This window comes from Brachyistius frenatus, unplaced genomic scaffold (genome assembly GCF_029030835.1).
Source record: "Brachyistius frenatus isolate BFR_SWC_R1_liver_20210118 unplaced genomic scaffold, ASM2903083v1 Contig_40, whole genome shotgun sequence".
NCBI lineage: Eukaryota > Metazoa > Chordata > Actinopteri > Embiotocidae > Brachyistius > Brachyistius frenatus.
In genome coordinates, this window is record NW_027210639.1 from 1,881,965 (window position 1) to 1,904,190 (window position 22,226).

Genomic DNA, 22,226 nt, shown 5'->3' on the forward strand with positions numbered 1-22,226 from the left:
TAAATATGAAGCTGAATTTAGCAGGCAGTTAGCTTAGCTTAGCATAAACAGGTGGAATCAGCTGGTCCACCTACCAGAACCTCTAAGGTTATCAACTTATTGAGATGCACATATATATATATATATATGCACATATATATATGTCTATATATATGTCGGATGGCGAAGAAACTTTGTGGAATCATTGCTTGTTTTCCGGCAACATTACCATGACAACAAAACTTCAAGTGTCTGACTACGTCTCCTGACTGTCTGCTTTTCAACCTCATTGCTTCATTTCAAAACAAATCTGTTGGGGTAGAAAAAGATAATGAAAGAACATATTCATTCATTCATCTTTATAACCTTTTTGACTGCACTGTATCCTTTAACCCGTCACTAATGTGAACATCATTTAAGGGACTCCAATTAAAAACCATCTGGACACATTTAGTCAATTTCAGATGGATTTAAATACAAAATCGATTTAGGGAAATGTTGCAAATGTGTGTCCATAGGGAGAGAATTCAAAAGAAGTAGTCTGCTGTCATAAACTCACAGCAGGTTTTATTTTAGTTTGAAAACAACATAGTGTCTCATGTCGAGACCTGCTGCAAAGAAACCCCACTGGTGTGACCATGACCATGCTCCTGAGACAAAGTGAGCCCACACAGCATGTCCGCAGCAAAACGAGGGAGTAGTAATGACAAAGAAGCTGGAAGTGTCATCTACGGAACAATTATGAGCGCAAACGGCACGAGAGAATGAAGGCAAGCGAAGCGGGAAAAGAAAACACGACTGAAATGAGGGGAGGCGGGTGGGGGAGGGCAAGCCAGGAAGACGTACAGAGAGAGCAGAAGAAGAAGAGGAAGTGGAGTCAGAGAAGGAAGAAGGTGCAGAAGAAGGAGGGACAGACCTGAGTTCGTCCAACTTGGTGAGTCCGTGTCTTCTGGGATCACATCACAGAATGGACAGACACAGACAGAGGAGAGGAAGATGGATGTGAGAGGATGCACGAAGGGTAAGGGGGCGGGGGGAGGGGGGAGGACGCCATCACCGAATGTGCCAGGTTTGGCGGGGCAAGGGGCAAGAGTGGAGAGGAAGTGGAGGGGGAGATTGGAAGGGAGGAGGGGGGAGGGAGGAGGGGGACACACAAAACGACAACAATACGACACAACAATGACAAAACAAGCACAGGACACACAAACAAAAATCATAGAGTACACCAAGAACACACAAACTCCACCATGGGCACAGTGGGGAGTCAGAGCAGAGGAGAGTGCGAGGCCGGGGGAGGCTGAGGTAGAGGCCGAGAGTTTAGTCATCAGAAATCAGACAAGGGTGTGGGAGGGGGAGAAGGGGGGGCAGAAGGGGGAGGTTCTGTGCTTTAAAGGAAAAAGAGCTGAAACAGTAAAGAGATGTTAATGCACCGAACCGGATAGAAACTGGAGACCTCTGTGAAGGTAGGTGGGGAGAGAGGGGGAGAGAGGGGAGGAGGAGGAGGGGGTAAAAGGAGAAGTGGATGTCACTTGAGTCTGCATGGGGCAACTGTGGGGGAGACAGCCTGGAAAAATAACATAAAGAAAAAAGAAAAAGAAAAAAAGCGAAATAACAACACAACACAAACTGAAAGCACAGAGCAGCGAGCACACAAAAGAGAGAGCCGACTACCTCGCAGAGTTTCACCGAGGAAAAGTTCAAACTGACAAAAGTTCACACGTCACCTGAGCAGAGTGCAAGAGTGCGCAATTAAAGACACACACACACACACACACACACACACACACACACACACACACACACACACACACACACACACACACACACACACACACACACACACACAAAGGCATCAGCTACAGATCTTTCTGAAAGGATGCGATACAACAGCAGGTTCAGCTGCCTGTTTTCATCTCTGTTGCCTTCGAAATATTCAGATACATATTGTATTATCCGTGTCCCGCCATCTGTTCACGCCCCACAAAATTCTGCCTCTTTACTGCTTTTTTCAGCAGCAATCGAGATACGTCCATGTATGCACTGATCCTGTGTGAGGCAGCTACTCCTAGACTGACGTGACCTCGGCTCATGAGCTCGATATCAGTGGTCAGTGTGTAACCAGCAGCATCTGCGCCCCTTCCCCTCCCTTCAACCGTCCTGTCTAATCTCCATCCCGGAGTCTGAGCCTCACACACCAACACTAACAGCCGGGAGGGGCCTCGCATCACACTTCATTTTCATACCCCCTCACACACAATATGCATTTAGCCCAATTAGTACTCAATTAGAGTGAGCAATGAAGTGTCCCATTAATAAAAAAGACAACGTGAGACATCACTAGCGTCCACCTCTTTGTTGAAGCCATCATCATCTCATTAGAGAGTCGAATGATAATCAAGAGAGCAAGTGAGTTTTTCCTTAATTCAGCTGCGTCATGTAGGTCATCAGGATAAGAGATGATGTGTTAAGATGGAGATGGATGAGGGTCTGCAGAAGTCTTCTGTGGGTTACGACAACATATTCAATACAACTGCCTCTGAACAACAAACACTTCATTCATTACAGACTTCAGAAACAACTGAAGAGCCAATTCAAATTAGTGATCGATCGACGATAACGTAAGAAAAAAAAACAAATACAGCCTTCCAAACCTTCAGTTACCACTCTGTGGACATATACTTCCTCACAACAGTAAATTCGAACATGGGTGAGGGTCACTTTTACAAAGGTATGAGCAATTCAAAATAAAAGTTTAATCCTAATAAAGGGCTGAAAAAGGGCTCCCAAACACAACTATTGTTAAACTGCTCTTGTGAAAATTAGTACAGTTGTCGTCACTTCATTTCACACAATAACTGCACAAAGGTAAATGTTTAAAAAGACAAAGATTGGACTTATATTTCAGTCCTTGGTATGTTTCTTTGTTTGGTGCAGGGATGTTGTTATTTGTCGTTAATGTGTGTTTGTTGTGTGGTTCAGAGTAAATCAATGGTACGGAAAGATAGTGAACAGAAGGTGGTGAGGGGCTCCATTAAAACTCCCCCCTCCTACACAATCACTGCTGAGGAGCCACTGAGCGGCCTTGAGACAGTTCCCAGTGTGAAAGTAACATGAATGAGGGCAAGTTGTGCTTCGTCAGCCTTTTTAGGGATAAATAAAGGTAGAAAAAAAATGTAGAGACGCATAAATCAACATGGAGACATGGGGGAGAATAAGAAGGGGAGGAGGAGAGCAATAGAGAGTCAGAGAAGGGGGGTACTGAGGCAGTGAGACAGACTGACTGATGACCAGGCTCACTGGGGGCTCATTGTAGCTTGACTCTCAGACTGAGGGAGGCTGAGGCTTTACAGACATGCCTGACAGCCTGCACAACCACCAAAGGGCCACAACACCAGACCATATATCAGTAAAAAACGACATATCAAAGTAATTTGTGTTATTGTGTCATGTAAAACATATAAGAAACCCATAAAATCACGTGTTGCACATAAATAACAGTTTGACCTGCTTTTCTTTTGGCTTTCTTTAAAATGTAATGATGTTTTTGTTTAAAAGGAACTTCGTCTAAAGCTGTGATCATAAATTGGACCCTGTGGGCACACCGCATCAGCAATGGCATCACAGGTAAACATAAATGAGGCTTAATTTAAAAGGAGGTGAAGGCGTGTTTCCATGGAAACATATTTGGCCAATACAGCAAACACAGCACCTGAAGACACCGAGGTGTCATTGCCTTAGTAACACATATCATGTTGTCCTTATCAGCATATCATCAGCCTTCCTGCCATTAAAGTTGTTAAGTGAGTAACACTTTGCAAAGACACTTAGCAAGAAATATATATACAGTATAAAATTTTAAAAAAGTGTCTAAAAGGTGCTGTAATCAGCTTCATGCTGCACTGCAAAACCACTCCAAGCAGGAAGAGACCAAAAAAAAAACAGCAGGACGCCATCCAGAGGCTGATGGGGGAACCTCGTGTTTATCATAGGTTTAAATAATTCTGCTGACTCATATCAAATATGTAAAGCCAGCTCTCTTCTGGCCGGTTGCATTACTGTATTAACATCTAGCTTCTACTGCACATTGTCCAAGTCTGAGTTAGGTACAGCTCTAATCCAGCTGACAAAGAGTCTAAATCAAAAACCTTCAAGGAAACAGCACTTTGTTATAATACTTTCTGTTATTTTGAGGGTGTGTACATCTATATGAGTGCATGAGTAATAAACAACCGACTATAGCAGACACTGTTCTCTACATTTTAGAAAGTTGTTCCCCAATATTATATTATTATTTTCTTCTCACTCTTCTTGGCCTTTAATTCTAGATTTTGTCACTTACAGTAGAAGGTTCTCAAAACTTAACTTTCAGAAAGTGAGATTAGTACGTAGGACAAGATGAATGACAGCAGGTAGCTACTGTAAATAATTTATCTTCATTTACGAATTTACAGCTGCTGGTTTTGTTTAAGTGATCATCAAATGACTTAACTTGAAAGGTCAGTCGTAGTACAGTCCCTGTAGACTCTAATTCTGTTTACAGTTTTAAATACAAACGTGACAGTAGAGAGCTTCAGCAGTATTTCTGTCGGCGTCTGATGACACATTTTGAAACAAATAGTTGAATTTCACATAAGTGCAGCTATTGATCAGGTCATGGTGGGGATTAAACTTGCCATAATGAGACAGACTGATGCACCAAGTGCGCTGTCAGGGAGTAGCTTACCCTTCTCTGTTTATAGTGACCCGTTGTGACAGGTCACATGGAGTGATTACTGTTCATGGACTCATATGATTGATTGGTAAAGAAGTCTGGTACTCTATCAAAGTGAAAAGAGACTTTGAAAGTGGCAGAAATTCACAAGCAAACCAACCAACCAACCAACCAACCAACCAACCAACCTGTGTCAGTGAGGGAGGGGTGTGGCTGCGTCCCTCCATCAGACAGAGAGCCATTCAGCCCTCGCTGCTGGTCCTCCCATGTCACCTCTATAGCAGGACACACACATACGTACACACGGACATACATACACACTCACTACTTTGGACACTATAATAATTAGAGGATTATCTTGCTCGATTAGGCAAAAAATATGGTGTCAGATCTTTTTCCCTACCATTTCTCTGATACCTTTATCTTTTGATATTTTGTTTTAAAACCTTTGTGTATATGTTATATAATGTATGATAATAAAAAGCCTCGGCAAAGAGCAGTAAGACAGACAAAGACCTCTTTGCCATTTCAGCACTGAAATCAAGGACAGCTCCTCGTCAAAGAGTATGAACGTTGCTCCATCTGCTGGCCAACAGAGGTAACAACACCTCAGAGTCTAAAAAACAAGAGATTAATCTCTGCAGTACGTCTGCAGCAAAGTGCAATGCATACGGTTTCGGAAACAGTTCACTTAACGATTATTTGTTGTTTATGCTGCACACTAACATAAAAACGAGATTACTAGGGATTAAATAATTCATCTTCCTGCAGTTTTTGGCAGAACTGCCCTAAACATGAGTTATGTACGGAAAAGACTGCCAGTCTTATGGGAGTGCTTGAACAGAGTGTGTGTACATGTGTTCAATAATCCATGTCTAATTAAAATGATTGGCAATTTCACAATGGAAATGGAGAGCTGTGTCTTTGTGAGGTGGAGCTGAGCAGAATTAATTAGTATTAAAGTAGAGGGCAGATTAGAGCTCTGTGGCCGCACTGGAGGCAGAGAAGGACAGACCAGCAGACATCACAGCACTCTGCATGTATTAACATCAACTACATACAAGTCTCTAATTTGATCACTCCATATTAACTCAACAGGAATGAACCACACTCAGTTTATGTATTAGATGAAATGAGGGCAAAAAGGAAGATAGAAATGGGGAACTTTATGAGTTCAAAAGCCAATAACAAGGCCGGCATTACTCAGAGTAGCTTAGCATGGAGATCCTTAGCTGCTAGTAAGAGTCACAGAAGAGCTGAGATAGCCCACACAGCAAAATCACAGCATCACACTGTTCAGAGGACTTGCCTTTCCTTCCATTTACCGGTGGGCCTTGGGGTTTGTCCTCACTGTCTGCTGCTAGTTGGGAGACAGATGGAGGCCCATGAAATGATGGAGCTCGGAAACCTCGTAAGTCACATTAATATGACACCTCTTACTGCATGAGCTCATACGTAGACGCACATAAACCCACAGATCTGCACGCAAAAACACAGCCAGCCATACCAGGATCTGATATCCACAACTATAATAGTAACTGTAGAGAAATGCTATGAAGGTTTGGTTAATTAAACTGCACATTGTGTGGTTAATTACACCATTCATTTGTTACTGTACTCAAAATACAACATACAACCTTCTTAGAGAAGCCTGCACAAGATCACCCACTGATTACAGACACTTTAAAAACACAATGATGCTTTTAAGAGACCTTTTATGAATAGCCACTGAGTCAGTGAGCACTACAGCCCTGACACTGTTGACTAATAGCAGCACACAGTCAAAGGATAGAAGCATGCCACATGAACAGATGGAGAAGTAGGAAGTGGAAACTGCGGGGACTCCTGTTTCAGCCAACAGTCTGGCCGCTCATTCAAGCCTGTGGTTGAATCGTGTACATCACCATGTACTGTACATTACTCTCTCACCCCACAACAAAGCAGTGCCCTTACTCCATTCTTATGATATCTGATGAGTAAATAACATGGCATGAATGCATGTTCTGAGGAAAAGAAAAACACATTTCTTCAGAGCAGGTTTCTGAAGTGGTTAACACACCTGGGCGACCATTTTGGGGTTCAGGAGCTCCGTGCTCCTCCCCTGTTCCCTCTTAGAGGCCGCCACGCATAAACAGACAACATGCAGAACAGTCAGGTATGTGCAGATATACAGTTATAACATGAGGCACAGCAGCGAGACAGAAAGGTGGCAGTTTACCAACATACCAGCCCCTCGCTGTAACCAGCAAGGGGCGATAGTATGGATCCAGTCCATAAAGAGCTACACACACGCTCACGCTCACACACACACACACACACACACTTGCATTACATAAGCTAGGTACCATACGGCTCTGTGGGAACTACAGCACAAGGTCAGATCAATACCTCCACCCACTGCTAACACACTGCCACAGTCATGAAAGATACTGTGAAGAGAGTGGGGAAGAAAGAGACACCAACAAAAGAAAGAAAGAAGGTGAGGTGGGAGAAGACAGACTGCCCGTCAAAGAGAAACAGAAGAAAAAGTGATTTGGGGAGGAAGAGAGAGGAAAAAGGAAGAAAAGGCAACACAGAGAAGCGATGGACAGCTCCAGACAGAGAACTCAGAGTGATAAAAAGATGGCACAGATAAAGAAAAAGGGTGGAGCTGAGAGAGAGAGTAAAGGAGAGAGTAAAGAGGATGGTGAGAGAGTGGAGCTGGCTGGTAGCTACACAGAAGACAGGGGAAAGCCCTCGTGGATAGTGACAGTGATGAAAGAGTTGTGCGACCGTTCTCCAAAAACTGCATGAGCTTCCTCCCCTCTCTCTAGCTTTGTCTCAGTCACTCCCTGCAGGTCAGTCACTGGAAACCTGAAAGAGCCTTTGTTTTCATAGCATCTGATTCAAAATCACGAGTAAAATGATAGCGTCCATCACAGTGCTTCTTAAAGTACACGTCACAAGTTGTTAGAACAAACACGTAACATTTGCTAAAGGAGTGCTGAGGAACAGAAATGACTTCAAATGTCACTTTGTAATCGTGAAGAAGTTCAAACTTTTTTGTCTTTGTTATTATTCAAAGCCTGGAGTTTACTGTGTTTAGCAGATACAGACAGAAAAGTATCTCAGCAGTCCAGATAGTAATAATACATCAACGATCCGCAGACAATAATAACAATATCTAAAGTGTAACTCAAATAAAAAAAATAAATAAAAGGAGGCTACATTTGAACACAACAGCGATACAACCAATAGGATCCAGACAGGTGACACAATGGCACAGGACGTCTCAACTGTACGTTAAAAACACAACTGCAACAGCGGGAGGGTTCATGGTGCACGGATCAAGTTTTGTGTCCCCTGAACCTGGCCGCCGGCCGTTGCAGACCGGGTTTTGGCCTTCAGAGTCGGAGTGAGGTGCAGCTCGACCGGCACTCCCAGTCTGAAGGACTAAACCTACACATTCAGGTACAGACCTTCACAAGGCTCTGTTCCTTCGTCTCCATCTTCTGAGAGAAATGGAAAAGGAACCGAGCAGAGATGTTATGGATGGAAGGCAAAAGTAAAAACCCATGAAACATAAATTAAAAAAAATCCTTCTACATAAGATCTATAGCTTAAACTAAACGATTACATCAGCAAATAATCATCCTTGCTTTTGGTGTGAAAAGTGTAAGACTCAGCAAATGCAATAAAACCAAAGCTCTTCCTGAGCCCCCAACAGTTGGGTCATCCAAAAAGACGACATCATTTTAAAATACTGAATATGAGCACTAAGTCTCCGCGCAGACAGAAACCCTGTAATACAGACAGGATACATGCAGGTGACTTACTTCTGTCCTTCCCTGTGGGTGGAAGCTGTGGGAGCTGCCGACCTCGTCTACTGGACATGGGGGTACTGGTGGGACTGGTGTGGACCGAGCCGCTGCGAGGATGTGCCCTACATGACAGACAGTGGTGGACACTGCAGTGAGACACGTGTTAGGACAGGAGCTGCTGGTGGATGCAGGGCCAGGCTGTGTCGCACCCACATCACAGTGTGACAAAAGCAAAGGGATTTAGTCTTTGAGCAACATTAGAAGTTAAGCTATGTACTATAATGGAAGTCCAATGTGTGAGTTAATGTGGTTATCTAGTGTCAGTTTTTAATTTGAAGTATATTTAGATCACAGACAATTTGTAAGTAAGTCACTGTCAGGCACAACAGAAGGCAACAAGTGTACAAATGAAGGGACCATTGTAAAGTTTACAATGTGTCTCGTAATATAAAACCAATGCACACAGCAATGAGGTTTGGCACATGGCATGGAAGTGGATGGATACATCAACTGTAGAGAACTGAGCTGCAATAAAAAATGGCAGGTGTGAATCGCATGTGCAGTCGACTCATCAAGCTGCAGGGAGAGAAGAGTTCAATGCAGAGACAGCAGACCATGCGTTCAGATGCTCCCCAAAGGGCTTCAACTCAAGTAAAAAAAATTAATAAAAACAAACACAAAAGACAGAATGCCATCACAGGATAAACGGCACCAGTTGATGTTAGTAATGAAATCAAAAGTAAAAACTGCTGGCCCATCACTGTTATACGAATGTATGAGCAGTGTGTTCCAAAATAAAACGAGTCAGCAAGCTATCGACGGTGTCAGGATCGCCGTGGCTGGGATATGTGTACAGAACATACAGCACATCCACCGGGGCTTTTTGGGACAAAACAGAAAGTGGCTTGGTGGGTGGGGTGGGGTCGAGGGGTGGCGTGGGGGCGGAGGGGACGTGAGGGGGAGGCTGGTGAGGTGAGGTGAGGTGAGGTGAGGTGAGGTGAGGTGAGGTGAGGTGAGGTGAGGTGAGGTGAGGCGAGGCGAGGCGAGGCAGGGTAGCAGGGTGTTGGGAGGCTGGGAGGTAGGTGAGTGTGATGTGGTTTTTTTGGTGGTTCATACTGAGTTAGTCAGGCTCAAGGTGGGTGGGAGCTCATGGGACAGGGTCTGAACTGGTTCAGCTTTAGAAAAGTTTTAGCTGTACAAACATTTAGCAGAGGTGGAGCAGCTCTGGAGGCAGAAATAAACTTAACGGCTGGTTTAAACTTCACGTGGGAGTGAAAGGATCAAAGGCTTTCACAAGTTATCTTCGAGCTGGTAGGTAGTCTTCTTTCTAGCATTTTTATATACTGTATAAATCTGTTCAGACAAACAACAACTATAGGTAAATAGTCTTTTCGCTGCTCTAACTAACCTAAATACTGTAAATTACAAGACGTCTGTGTTAGAATTACAATGTTAGTTTGAATGTATTAAGTGTGTTTTACTCTAATAATATTACTGTGGTTCTTTACTTTTTGATGTTATAACACAGTGTTTGAATTATTTCTCCCTGCAGTATAGCTGTGCCGAAAGGAAATGATTGTACAACTAAAACTCCTGTCTACTTCTGTGCTACGTTGGTTAGCCTCTCCGATCTGGGTCACACCTCGTCAAGGCAGGTGAGGGGGGGGCAGACCTCCCAGATGGCAGAGACGGCATGGACCTCATGAGCGAAGAGTCGTGGGGGCGTTCAGTGGAGCGCGAGCGGGACGTGGGGCGCTCTATAGTGGGCCGCTGGTCTGCAGAGCGGGACCTGCTGTGATACTCGTGTCTATCCATGGCGCCGTGGTTCCTACAGAGGTTGTTGAGAGATAAGCAGGCACTCAGTGGGACTCCAGCAGGGCTGCGACAGTAAGGCTGGCAGGGTGGACAGTATGGAGGGGAAAGAAATGTGTTGCACCCTCAAAGGTTCAAGGTGCATGTGTTTGAGGACCATATCTGTATTGTTGGTTGATATACTACCAATCCCATACACTTCACATTATTATCAACTATTTGGGAGACAGTTGGCTGCTATGTAAAGTATATATGATCTGCAGAAACTGTACTAAAGCATGCAAGACTACAGACATGGTCCCTTAAAGCAAATTACCGAATGAAATTATTCAGAAACTCTGAGAAAACAGTAGACAACTTTTCAATGTTACTGTTAAAGGCTGCAGAATTGCATGTACAGCTGACAATTATTTTAATTAACTGACATCTAAAATATTTTGTGGTTACTTAAGTTAGCATTTTTAACTTCATAAAAAGTAGAGTTCAACTTGCATACAACTCTTTACATTGTGCTTTTCACATTACAGTGTTGTCTTATATTCTTCATGAGTGGCTGAATATTTTCATTTTTAAGGTGAACAGTTTCGACAGAGGACTGCGTGGCTTCTGTGTAGTTTGTGGTCCCTGTGGAGGATTAACTGTGGAGTCTTCAGGATGTGAAAAACAAACAGGGACTATGTGCTGTGTACTTATGCGTGAGAGGTGAGTCTGTTTTGAGGTAGAGTGAAATGTGAAGGAAAAGTGATGTGCATCTTTACATAACATTTGGCTTGTTAGATCTATGATTTCCTGAAAAATGGCCGACCATGGTGAGTGTTTTTGGCACAGTGAGGAGGAAGGCAAATCTTGTTGGTCTGAAGAGCTGGAGGAAAAAAAGCAGGTGACGTTTTTAAATTAAAAATCACTCGACACAGGGATATTGTTTACCTTTGCAGACATAACAAGGAAACAAAGACATTTTCAGAGAAGAACTTAATGCACAAATCAAAACAGTGAAGGAAATACTCAACAGAGACAAACCAGGGTTAGAACATGCTCGTTGTTGGGTAAACTTTGTCCATACTTTACCAGCACGAAGACCTTAAGCCATTTGAAAAAATGATTCATATAACTAGAAGTGTTGAACAAAATATTGCACCCATTTTTTGGGGTGAAAAGCAGAAGACATGTTGGTGTCTGTGAACTGCAGATATGAGGGAGCCAACAGACACCAAAAGACTTAAGTCATATTTGAGTCTTGACTTTGTTGAAAAATGTTGCGAATAGGTAATAGATTAATTTTATTGACTTGTAGTGTCTGTTGGCCTTTGCAGCATGAAACATTGTCCAGTAGAGGAGATGTCCTTTTCATGTCTAAAATATCTAAACAGAGGCACATCAGTCAGTGACTTTAAACACGCTGTATCTACACTGATCAGCATACGATCGCTATGGACAATGGTTTATATGATGGTTTAGTCTGTTACAAATCAAACATCTCATTAGGTGTAATTTGATGGATACAAATGTGACATACAAAAAAACCTACTGCACTCTGAAACAGCACTGCTAACTGGATGGATGCCAACAAAGTCCAAAACATTAGTTTTCTGTTCTTGGATTCTGGATTTGTGATGGCTGTCCCACTCAAGGTTCACTGCGGGGCGATGCACTTAAACTACAGAACCATGAAAAACATTTTCTGCAGGCAAGTCAGATAAACTAAAACACTAGCCAGAAGGCTCAAAGTCCACTAATGCTCTCTGTTGCTCATCTCTGTCTCATTGCCCTTCTCCACGTGCCTTTTGTTTCTGTGTTCCGCCCTCATTTCTTTTCAGTTCTTCCTCTGCCTGAACACAGACAGAAACAAACTTAATGAAACAAAGAGGGGAATCTATTCCACTCCTCTGTGGAGAGAGATGCTTGCTGTTTTCCTTTCTCTTCCAGTTCAGACCAAAATAAAAAGAAAGGAAAGAAAGACAGACAGCTCCCGTTAGTGGCCAATGTATCTGGGCTATAGGCTGAGCCTGAAGTTGAGCCAAGCTGGGCCTTAGGGGAACTTTGTGACACTTTAATAAAGTCAGTCAGGCTGAGTTCTGAGGACTCATCACTTTTTTCCTCCTGGAGAGGAGAGAAATGGCGCAAACGTCACGCTATTCCTGACTGAAAGCCAGATGGCAGCAGGCAGGAGATTGAAGTCATTTACAACATTTCTCTGGAGAGGGGCTGATGGGAGTTCTTTTTATCGGTGGACCGGGACGCTGGCGTGAGTTTTGGGAATGGATGGGTGTCACTGTCAGCAGGCCTTTCAATGGGTGCTTTGAAGAGTCAGGCAGCCCATTCAGGCAAAACACAAGAAGCCAAAAGCTGAACACAGAATTTAAAGTTACTGTGCAGCCCGAAAAAAAATCTGCATCACAGATGCTACTGTGGGGATGGGTAAAAGACAGCTGCCAACAGCATGTAAAAAAGGACAACACTAATAACCACACACACCACTGGTCAACGTACTGCTGTTATAATGTACATGGGTACATAAACAACGACATCAACAGAGAAACAGTCAAGTGCTGGCCAGCACTTTACTCCACGACCAGTATACTGTACATACAGCTGACATCAGCAACACAAGGAGCTCTGAGCCTCCACATACGGAGGCAGTTGTGTAGCATCACTGTACATCGACACAACTCCAGAGCTGTGATGACTCAGGGACAAAAAACGATATCAGACAGGATATCATTTTCTGTCATCACATGTATGATCACGGATAAATCAAAGACGGACGAGGGACAACTTGAGGAGACCACAAGATGGCGGATGCACAGATGCAGCAGCAGTGCATGTCAATACCTCTCAAAGTCATAGTCGGAGGAGTAGGCGCCCTCTGAATAGGCACGGGCCATCCTAGTGGAACGCAGTAACCTGACTGCTTCCTCTCGGCAGATCGGGTACACACGGTGGTTGTGGCTGGCGAAAAAATCACAACTAGTCAGCATTTGTTTGATTATTTTTTTTTCCACTACAAGAGGAGGTAGTAACATAAGAAAAACGGACCTGCAAAGAAAGTTGGAATTTACAGCTGGATTTCCGTTACAGACTTTAAACTGAAGGTTTACTATTCTGACTGACTGAATTTATCCACATGATTTCAAGAGAAACCACCTCTGCTGGACAAAACTTCACAACCACATTACACTTATCCATTTGCAGTATCGCCATAGTAACTCTTTCAGGGGACGAGATGAAACAAGAAGAGACACATTTTGCTCTTTCAGGTCATACACCTGCACATATGGTTGATTATTGGAGCAAATAAGAAGAATGTGAACGTGATAATGAGATAGTGAAAGAGAGCGATGCTGATACTGGATGGATGAGGTGGCTTGTTTTCTATTCAATATACTGCACTGCTAAACTTGTGTATATATTTAATCTTCTGCAGAAGAAATATATACTCTCACACTACAACACAACCTTTATGGCACTGACAATGGAAAGGAAAAGGTGTTGCAGTCAGACTTAGTGGATATAAGGGTCCTAATTTCATTGTCATAGTGCCAGTGCCATGTGTTCAACACCCAAAGGGAAGCTTTCCTCCAGAAAAGATTCGGCTTGCTCGGTGCAGAGGGGATGTGGGGTTGGAAGGTGGAGGTGCAGAGATAAGGCTGCATGCAAGCTCAGGTAAAAATCTACCTGGGGTCCTGCTGAGGATCATCAATAGGCTGAGTATGTCTGGTTCGAGGTAGGGTGAGAAAATGGCTGCAACCACATGGAGGGAGGAGAGAAGACAGAGATGGATCTGAGATGGCGAAGAGGAAGAAGCAGAGGAGGAGGAGGAGGAACACACAGAGAGAGAGAGAGAGAGAGAGAGAGAGAGAGAGAGAGAGAGAGAGAAAGGATTGGAGATAGACAAAATCATACGCAGACAGATGGAGGGGTGAGGAAAGCGAGGGAGAGAGGAATTTCTCAAAGAAAACAGGATGCAAAGAGACGGAGAAAGCTCATAGGGAAGGTTGATGTAACCGTTTCAAAGAGGAGAAACAGGCGAGGAAGATAGGAACTGAGAGAAAGCTGAGAAATCGGATGGTGAGGAGAAGTCTTCCTTAGCTTTACCACACAGACAGATACAAAGGGAACACAGAACACACCAGCAGCATCCACGGAGGAGAGAACACCGCTGCACAGTCCAATCACCCCAACTGGCTCGGTGTCACTTAAACAGCTTAAGACCATGCTATTACATAAGATTTCTTCTTTTACGCACGAAACTTCAAGAACATTTCAAAAAGGAGGAAAAGACAGTGAAAAGGACACAAGTTTTGAACAAAGTAACAGAAAGCTATCAAAATTGGACAGAATATTTGTTTTAATGCTGGTGTTCTGGGGCAATGCCAAATTCTCTGTGACTCATTTCCTGTGTCATTTTCAACTGTTTTCAATAAATAACCGGACGTTTGTTAATTAAAGCATCTGAAATACACTCAAGTGAGCACTGTCCCAGACAATTTAGATAAGTGCATTTTCTGCAGCTGACACTGATTTAGGCCGAGTCTCAGAAATATCAAATAAAGTTAATTGGACGGGGGAAAGTAGCTGCGGCCTGGCAGTGCCAAAGCTATGATTGGACACTTGGAGCAACATTTTCCAACCCTCACAGAAAATAAGTGCTGATGGAGGATAACTGACCACTTCCCCTTGACCACCTCTTCCATAAAGATAGTGAAATGCATGTAAATACTGAATACTGCACTCAGCATTTGCAGCATTGGCAAATGTTTCCTGCATAATTTCAGGCTCCTGATTCCAAGATGGGAAAAAGATGAATTGATAATCACTTCTCTTAAGCAGTGCAGTCTTACTCAAGTCTGGTGTTCATGTTCATCTTTGAAAATCATACTTTATAATTGGATATTTGGTGTGTTCATTTATTTTGGCAATAATAAACATTTTCCTTTGGAAATTTGGAGTAGAAGAAGATAGAGGAAGCAACAATATAGTGTTCCACAGCGCTGTGTCAGATTAAATCTAGTTTGAAGGAAAGGAGAAAGTTGCTCTTTAAAAGTTGACACACCAGACAGATAAAAATACTCAAACAACATCAGCTCCCAGAGAGTTTAAAGCAAACGGCGTCGTGCTGAAGTGTACGCGAGCAGAAACATCTACTCAGCAGCCCACCTGTGCTCGCCAGCGTCTGTTCATGCATGCCCACGTATGTGCATGCATCTACTGCACACAAGTGTAAGCTGCGTAGTGTGTGTGTGTGTGTGTGTGTGTGTGTGTGTGTGTGTGTGTGTGTGTGTGTGTGTGTGTGTGTGTGTGTGTGTGTGTGTGTGTGTGTGTGTGTGTGTGTGTGTGTGTGTGTGTGTGTGTGTGTGCGTGTGTGTACCTGTCAGGTGAGTAGTTATCTTCAGACACACTGTGGTGCTCCACTCTAGTGGAGGAGCTGTACTGAGAAGGCCTAAGGTCAAAGGCTGGGTCCAGACTTCTGCTGTGTGACAGAAGCGGACGGCATCACCCCTCATGTTGTTTAGACACCACAGACTGCCCCCTACTGTTCAAGGTGTCACATGGCCTCCTGTTTAACTGAGGCATAAAATGTTACGGCAAGTAATGCTACATATTACATAGAGGTGATGTGGACTCAGAGCGAGTACAGCAGCTCTTGGTGCTCCAACCAAATTGATGACTGATTTCAGAGTAAGCTAAAATAGTATCCCTTTCAACGGAGCAACTAAAGTTTGTCACATTTTTGTGGATTCCCAAGCAAGGAAGTTAAGACATCCTTCTTCAATTGTTCAAAAATAAAAACCGATGGTGTAAAATACATCAGAATTACATGAACATAACCATAATAAATGGATCACCCTTCGGGTGTCCTGAGTGATGGTTACCTGGAGGGTGGGGGGACGCTGGGAGAGCGTGACCGCGCCCGGTTTATATCAGACGACCGAGAGCAGTGGTTAGACGACATGACCTGCTCAGGGACAGACAACGTGGAGCTCTGGAAGTCTCTGCCATTCGTCCGGTAGTCTGTGAAGAGAAGGATGGACATAGAGAAGTAGGGATGGAGGGACGAGATCATGAGGGAGGGGGGGTTTGGTTATTTAACTGTGTGCTGCTGGTTTATCGTAAATTACATGAGGAAATTCTGCATTTATTTAACTTGACAACATCTCTGAGCGAGTGAAATAGCTGATTCTGTGTACCTGGTTAATGAAAAGTGATCCAGTTTGATCACATTCTGTCATAACTTCGAGGAAAGAGACCAAACTTTCTCAAACTTATGCTAAATGCCATTCTGCACAGGTGATAGATTCCCTATTTTCAATATGCTGAGTCTCTACATTCCGAAAATGAGGACTAGGTTTCAACAAAAGTTCAATTCATCTGCTGTGTTAACATTGTGCATTAAACATGAAAATAGCCTTTAAAAAATCTGAAACATTATAATGAATTTTCTCTGCTAGACTGATTAGTCCATTGAACTTGAAAGAGTTCATTAACCGATAATCAGACGTGGCTAGCAGTCATGGTTAAGGTCAATGCTTAGCACTATTAAAGTTGATTGATATTCAATAGAGTGTATAGCACATTAAAATGAGTTAAAGAAAAGCCTGAATTAAAAGTTGGAAAAGAAGGAAAGGGAGGAGAAATTGGAGGTAATGATAAAGAAATGTTGACCTTCACCTAAGTAAGTCTGACATATTAATATGATGAGATTTCCTTTTTGATTGGCGGTAGCTATGTGCAGTAGATGGAATAATTCTATAAAAATATTTTAAGTTAAATGATCCATCTTGCTTGCAACATTTCTAATAGCACATTTAATTTAGTACTTTTACCATTATTCTATTAATTTTAATAAACAAAAGCTAGGAACAAAAAGAAATGAGCAATAGATCTTCTTTACAATGGTTCAAAAACATTTGCCATTTCTAAATAGCAGCTCCAACACTGAGCTTCCTGCAGCGGAGCAATCAACTTCCATGCAGAGCCAAATTAAATCTATTCTTCCTCTTCACATGCTGCTTCACGCATGAGTACAGCCTGCCGGTTAAGCACATATAAAGAGGAGAAACCTTTGCTGACAATTAATGGCATTCAACAAGAAGAATCGGCTGCATAAGGGAAGCAGTAGGAACCAGGACTGACAGTTAAAGCAACGTTAAATGTACTGTGTAAATGTTGAAAATTAAAAGAGAAAATTCTATGAGTCTAATTGTAAGGTCAATTTATGAACCTATACAGTAACCATTACTGTGCCCTTCACTAATAACATGCCTGCTGTACCGTGTGAACCAGACAATTAACATCCTGCCAGTTTGTGTTTGTATAGTAAAAGATTTCAAAACAGTGTTTTTCTTTCCCTTTTGAAAGTAAGTGTGTGACAGCAGATTAATGCAAAGACTCAGGATAAGATGTGATGGAGTAAAAAGAAGCGCACAACCAGGAGGGGTTTTCCCTCCACTGTGAAAGAAGTGAGGTGGACTGGCATTGTGAGGCAGCGAGGGGCTGATGAGAATGTTAAAGAGGCTGAAGGAGGATTTCCCTCAGCAATAGTATCATCAGCAAGTCCAAGCTGATGCTCTTTTCTTTTCTTCTGTAGGACTGTCTGTCTCTCCGGCAGCCAGTTTTTGCTCCAGTAACTGTATCTATTCTCTTCTCATAATGTATATCGTCTCTGTTTCTCGTACTTGTTCCCTCTCTTCTTCTCTGTGGCTGAAATCTGCTAACAGAGATGGGAAAACTCGCCACATGCTAAGAAACGGTGCAGGCAGCTGTTTCCATCATGCATTTTAACGAGGTCAGCACATTTTCTGTGGTCTTCAAATGACAGAATAAGAGGAATGACACTGGCTTGACAATAGCAAAGTACCCACTACTTATCAACACAAAACCAAAGGAAGCCATTTTTTTTTTTTTTTAATTTCATACAGCTTTACTACTTTCTTCAGCATTGTTTTCTTATGGTTAATATTTCATGTTGGCAAATTTAAAGTACTTTTCGGTCTTTCTTTCTGGCTGTCGTCTTCGCTGTCTCTTTGGCTGGTAGCTGCTCTGACTCTCCTCCTCTGATGTGCAGCATGGGCGCCCTGCCTGAGCCTCAGTGAGAGCAGCAGAACAGCAGCGAGCAGTGCAGAGGCAGACAAAAGCTCGCTGCTTCCCTCACTGTGCTGCTGCTGACGGGCTGCATCATTTTACCCTGCTAATATCAGATATAATTGTGATTGTAAGCTGCCCAGATTGTAAATTATATGAGTGAGGTTAGCTACGTTTATGATCATTTTAGTTTCATTCAAAAAAAAAAAATGATAATGTAGGATGGTGAGACACCTATTAAACACTGAAAACTGTTTTGTCACTTTCCCTCCAGATTCCCTTAAATTGTACAACAATTTACTCAGAAGCATTGATAAGTCTTGGACTGCATGTTAATATGACCTGTTTCTTTACCTGTTATTACCCCGACACCATCTTCACAATCGTAGTCTGAGATCTCGCTGTCACTTATCCTCTGGGATCCTTTCAGATAAAGAGACAGAGAGAAAGAGAGTTAGAAGTTATTTTCATTCCCTTGTTCATTTATTTAGCCAGATTTTATTATTATATATAATATTATTAATATTTTACCCCCCTGGTCTGACTGTAATCTGCATTGGTTTAAGTGAAGGCTCCAACTGAAACAAATCATGCTGCATTTCACCGCTCGACTCCGACAAAAAAAGCAGCTCTTTCTTCATCTGAACTGTGGCACTTTCAAATGGCACATTCAATCATCCAATGCACATGTGAAGGTGGCGGAGTGAGAGGAGTGATATGGATTCACAGCCCCCCCCCCCCCACACACACACACACACACACACACACACACACACCGCCTTCACTGTTCAGTCAACTTAAATCAAATGGACAAGTGTGCTTTTTTAGAAATGACAAGTGCTGCACTCTGGCAGTGCCACTCCCAACCTCTCGTCTTAGTTGGCTGAAAACTTTTTACAGCTGTCAGCTCTTTCACCTCACACTAACACAAACGGCCAGAAAATCGTCCTGGTGGGGGAGCAAGCAAGTCATGAGTGTCTACAAGAAGCAGGACAGTGAAGCAGACCAGCGTAACACCGACTACTGAACTGTCATCTAAAGCATGTTAACTCCCATCCATCCACTCTGGGGGGTTGCATAGGATAAAGTAATGTTTAATGCATAAACATAATCAAAGTGTTATTTTTTTTTCAGTTTTAAATATACCACTTCTGCTTTGTAAGATTAAGATAATAAGTAAATAATAATAAACTATCACATAAGCAACCGTCATCTATTATCCTCCGATTTCAGGAAGATATTCACACTCAGGACACACAAACACAAGCAAAGCAGAATGGGGTATAAAAAGTGCCAACAGCATTTTGTGCAATTGTAAAAATGAAAATATTCAAAACAGGACAAACAACAAAGAATATACATGACAGAGGAAAAGCAGGTGATCATATTCAAATGATATCATGTTTGCCAGGGCTATCAGAAAGCCTGGGTTTTTACAACATCACTTTAGGGTCGAATGCAGTACTGCAGGAGGTGGTTGTGGGGTCGGGGTTGTGAGACAGTTCACAGGTGAACACACAGAGAAGGAAGGAGAGACCACTGTGTCCGAAATCTCTGCTTTCCTGCAGCGTGCACACGTCTGCTACCCTGTGTGAATTTCAAACGAGCGGTCCGAAAATGTACACCAGCTCCCCACATTGAAATCCATGTTGAGCAGCAGAGACATGCTGTGTTCATGGAAAGAAGAGGGAGGAGAATCAGGGCACAAGGATGCATCTTTAAAGAGGACAGGAGAACACTCAAATGCTCCGGAGTGCAGCCATGTGCAGGGACCTTTACCTGAGTTGTATGAATATGAGCCTTTGTCTGTAAAAGCAGAAGCAGTAATTTTGATGTGACATGGATAACAAAAACAAAACAAGCAGAAACTATAACGGCTGTTAAAGCTTTAATAAAGTAAAGCAGAAACAGAAAGGCAACGGGTGAAACGACGCGGTTCCTCGTTTGAAAATGAAAATAGTTATATTACAGATCGTTTTATCATCGTTATCATATGTAACGTAATGCTGAACATTTCATTTTGTTTAGCGTTATTAGCATTTGACACAAATTTATTTGTATGACAGCACACGTTATTTTAGGTACAAAAGAAAAAGCCAAACTCATCACTGAGGTATCAAGACCCTGAAAATACTTGTATTGCACTGCGTATCTGTCAAACACTACACGCAAGAAAATCAACTGCAGATATTTCATATCTCTTTGCATTAGAGTGCGTTTTTTTTATCCCTACAGGTTTTATACTTTCTGACTCTCTACTGTCAATTTCAGCAGGTTTTCCGATACATGTCGCTGACGGAGGTGTTACTTACTCTGCAGCCTCCGCGTTGGACTCTCTCCGTGGAGCTGCCTGCGCTGTGCGTTCGGGGAGGCACGTGGGAGTGGGATGGAGGACACGTCGTGTGTTTGTAGCTTGTACCAGTGAGGCTCATCGTCAAGAAGAGCCGTCTCCAGCTCAATCAGGATCTGGTGAAGGGGAAAAGGCTTCGGTAACGTCGGTAGCTTTTATCTGTGACTTCAGTGAAGCAATTGCAGCAACGTGCATCTCGCACATGTGCCACAACATTCATAGAGTGTGTAAATCCCAACATCTTCTTTCTGTTTACATATTGCAAAAGGTTTATACAGAAATTAAAAACAACAAAAGTACCCTGTCCATGCTGGACAAGGGCCAGACCACCAGACGCCTTCTGTTGGGCAACAGCTCTGTGAAGGGCCTGACCCGATTCAACAGGATAAGCTGAGATGCTGTCAGTGAGTGTCCCAGATGGGTGCGGTTTGGTTTTCTTACCTCTCCCAGGAATTCGCTCTCCTCCTCCCTCACCCTGGCTTGGTCCCACAAGGTGATCTCCAGCATGCGTTCCCGAAACTCCCGCCGGTGCACCGGCGAATACATAAAGGTCTGGTTCCATTTGGGCTCTAAGGATTTCTTTACTGTTTTTGTTCTCCTCTTGCTTTTGTCACTGGAGGAACAATAATTCAAACTGTTTTTATTTACAACCATGATAGGTAAGAGCCACGAATACAACAGATCAAAAACACGACACAGCACAGAGCACAGCATCAGAGCATGCCCATGAGGAAGGTGATGGCGTGGTGATTGTACTAGCTCCATCTAAATATCCACTTCCTCATCAGTGCATGAGGAAAAACTGCTTAACAAGATGCAAATCTACTCCTAACAACCAACCATGTAATCAGATACATCCACAGATACTCATACAGCCTCTCCAGATGATAATGGAAAAAAAGCTATTGATGTTTTCCAAATGACATACTTCGGTACACGAGGGAAAAGTGTTCTTCCATGTTAGGACTTGTGTAGTACTTAAATTTTGACCAAGTAATGTTGTTTCAAATCGCACACTGGCATTCTGAACTGACCGGAAATGACCTCAGCATGTGAACACATCACCCACCAAAGTATCTGCAGCTTAAATTATTTTACCCAGAAATGTATGTGTTATTGTGTCTGTTTAACAGACACAATAACACACACTGGTGGCTTCTATACAGCAGCAGAAGTGCAAAGAAAAAAAAACAACTTTTGTGTTCAGGAACAGCTGCAGCTTCCTCAGACGTCTTAATTTGAAAATTCTTTATGTCGGTAGAACCGCTCCTTCTTCTACGTACTCAAGATGGCGACCGTTTAGGGTGGAAAGCGTCCAGCGTTTCACACTTCTCTTTTGGACCAAGTGAGTGCATCATCCTGGTGCTTGTAGAGCACTGCATGCTTCTGTACTTGACAGTGTGAACGCACTGATGCACTCAAGAGTGAGTGTTAGTACATTATTTGGAACACAGCACCAGACAGGTGACCCTGTGCATCGCATCAATGCTCC

The 22,226-nt window shown here is 42.9% G+C and overlaps 1 protein-coding gene across 1 annotated transcript in view; it reads right to left on the reverse strand.

Annotated features, from left to right (window-relative positions):
- Positions 1–22,226, reverse strand: part of rims2a (regulating synaptic membrane exocytosis 2a) — a 141,430-nt gene that overhangs the window by 32,411 nt on the left and 86,793 nt on the right. The window contains 9 exon segments of the mRNA XM_069702107.1: positions 896–928; positions 8,506–8,612; positions 10,133–10,318; positions 13,135–13,251; positions 15,671–15,772; positions 16,176–16,314; positions 18,739–18,807; positions 20,697–20,850; positions 21,176–21,347. Coding sequence (XP_069558208.1) covers positions 896–928; positions 8,506–8,612; positions 10,133–10,318; positions 13,135–13,251; positions 15,671–15,772; positions 16,176–16,314; positions 18,739–18,807; positions 20,697–20,850; positions 21,176–21,347 — 1,079 coding nt within the window.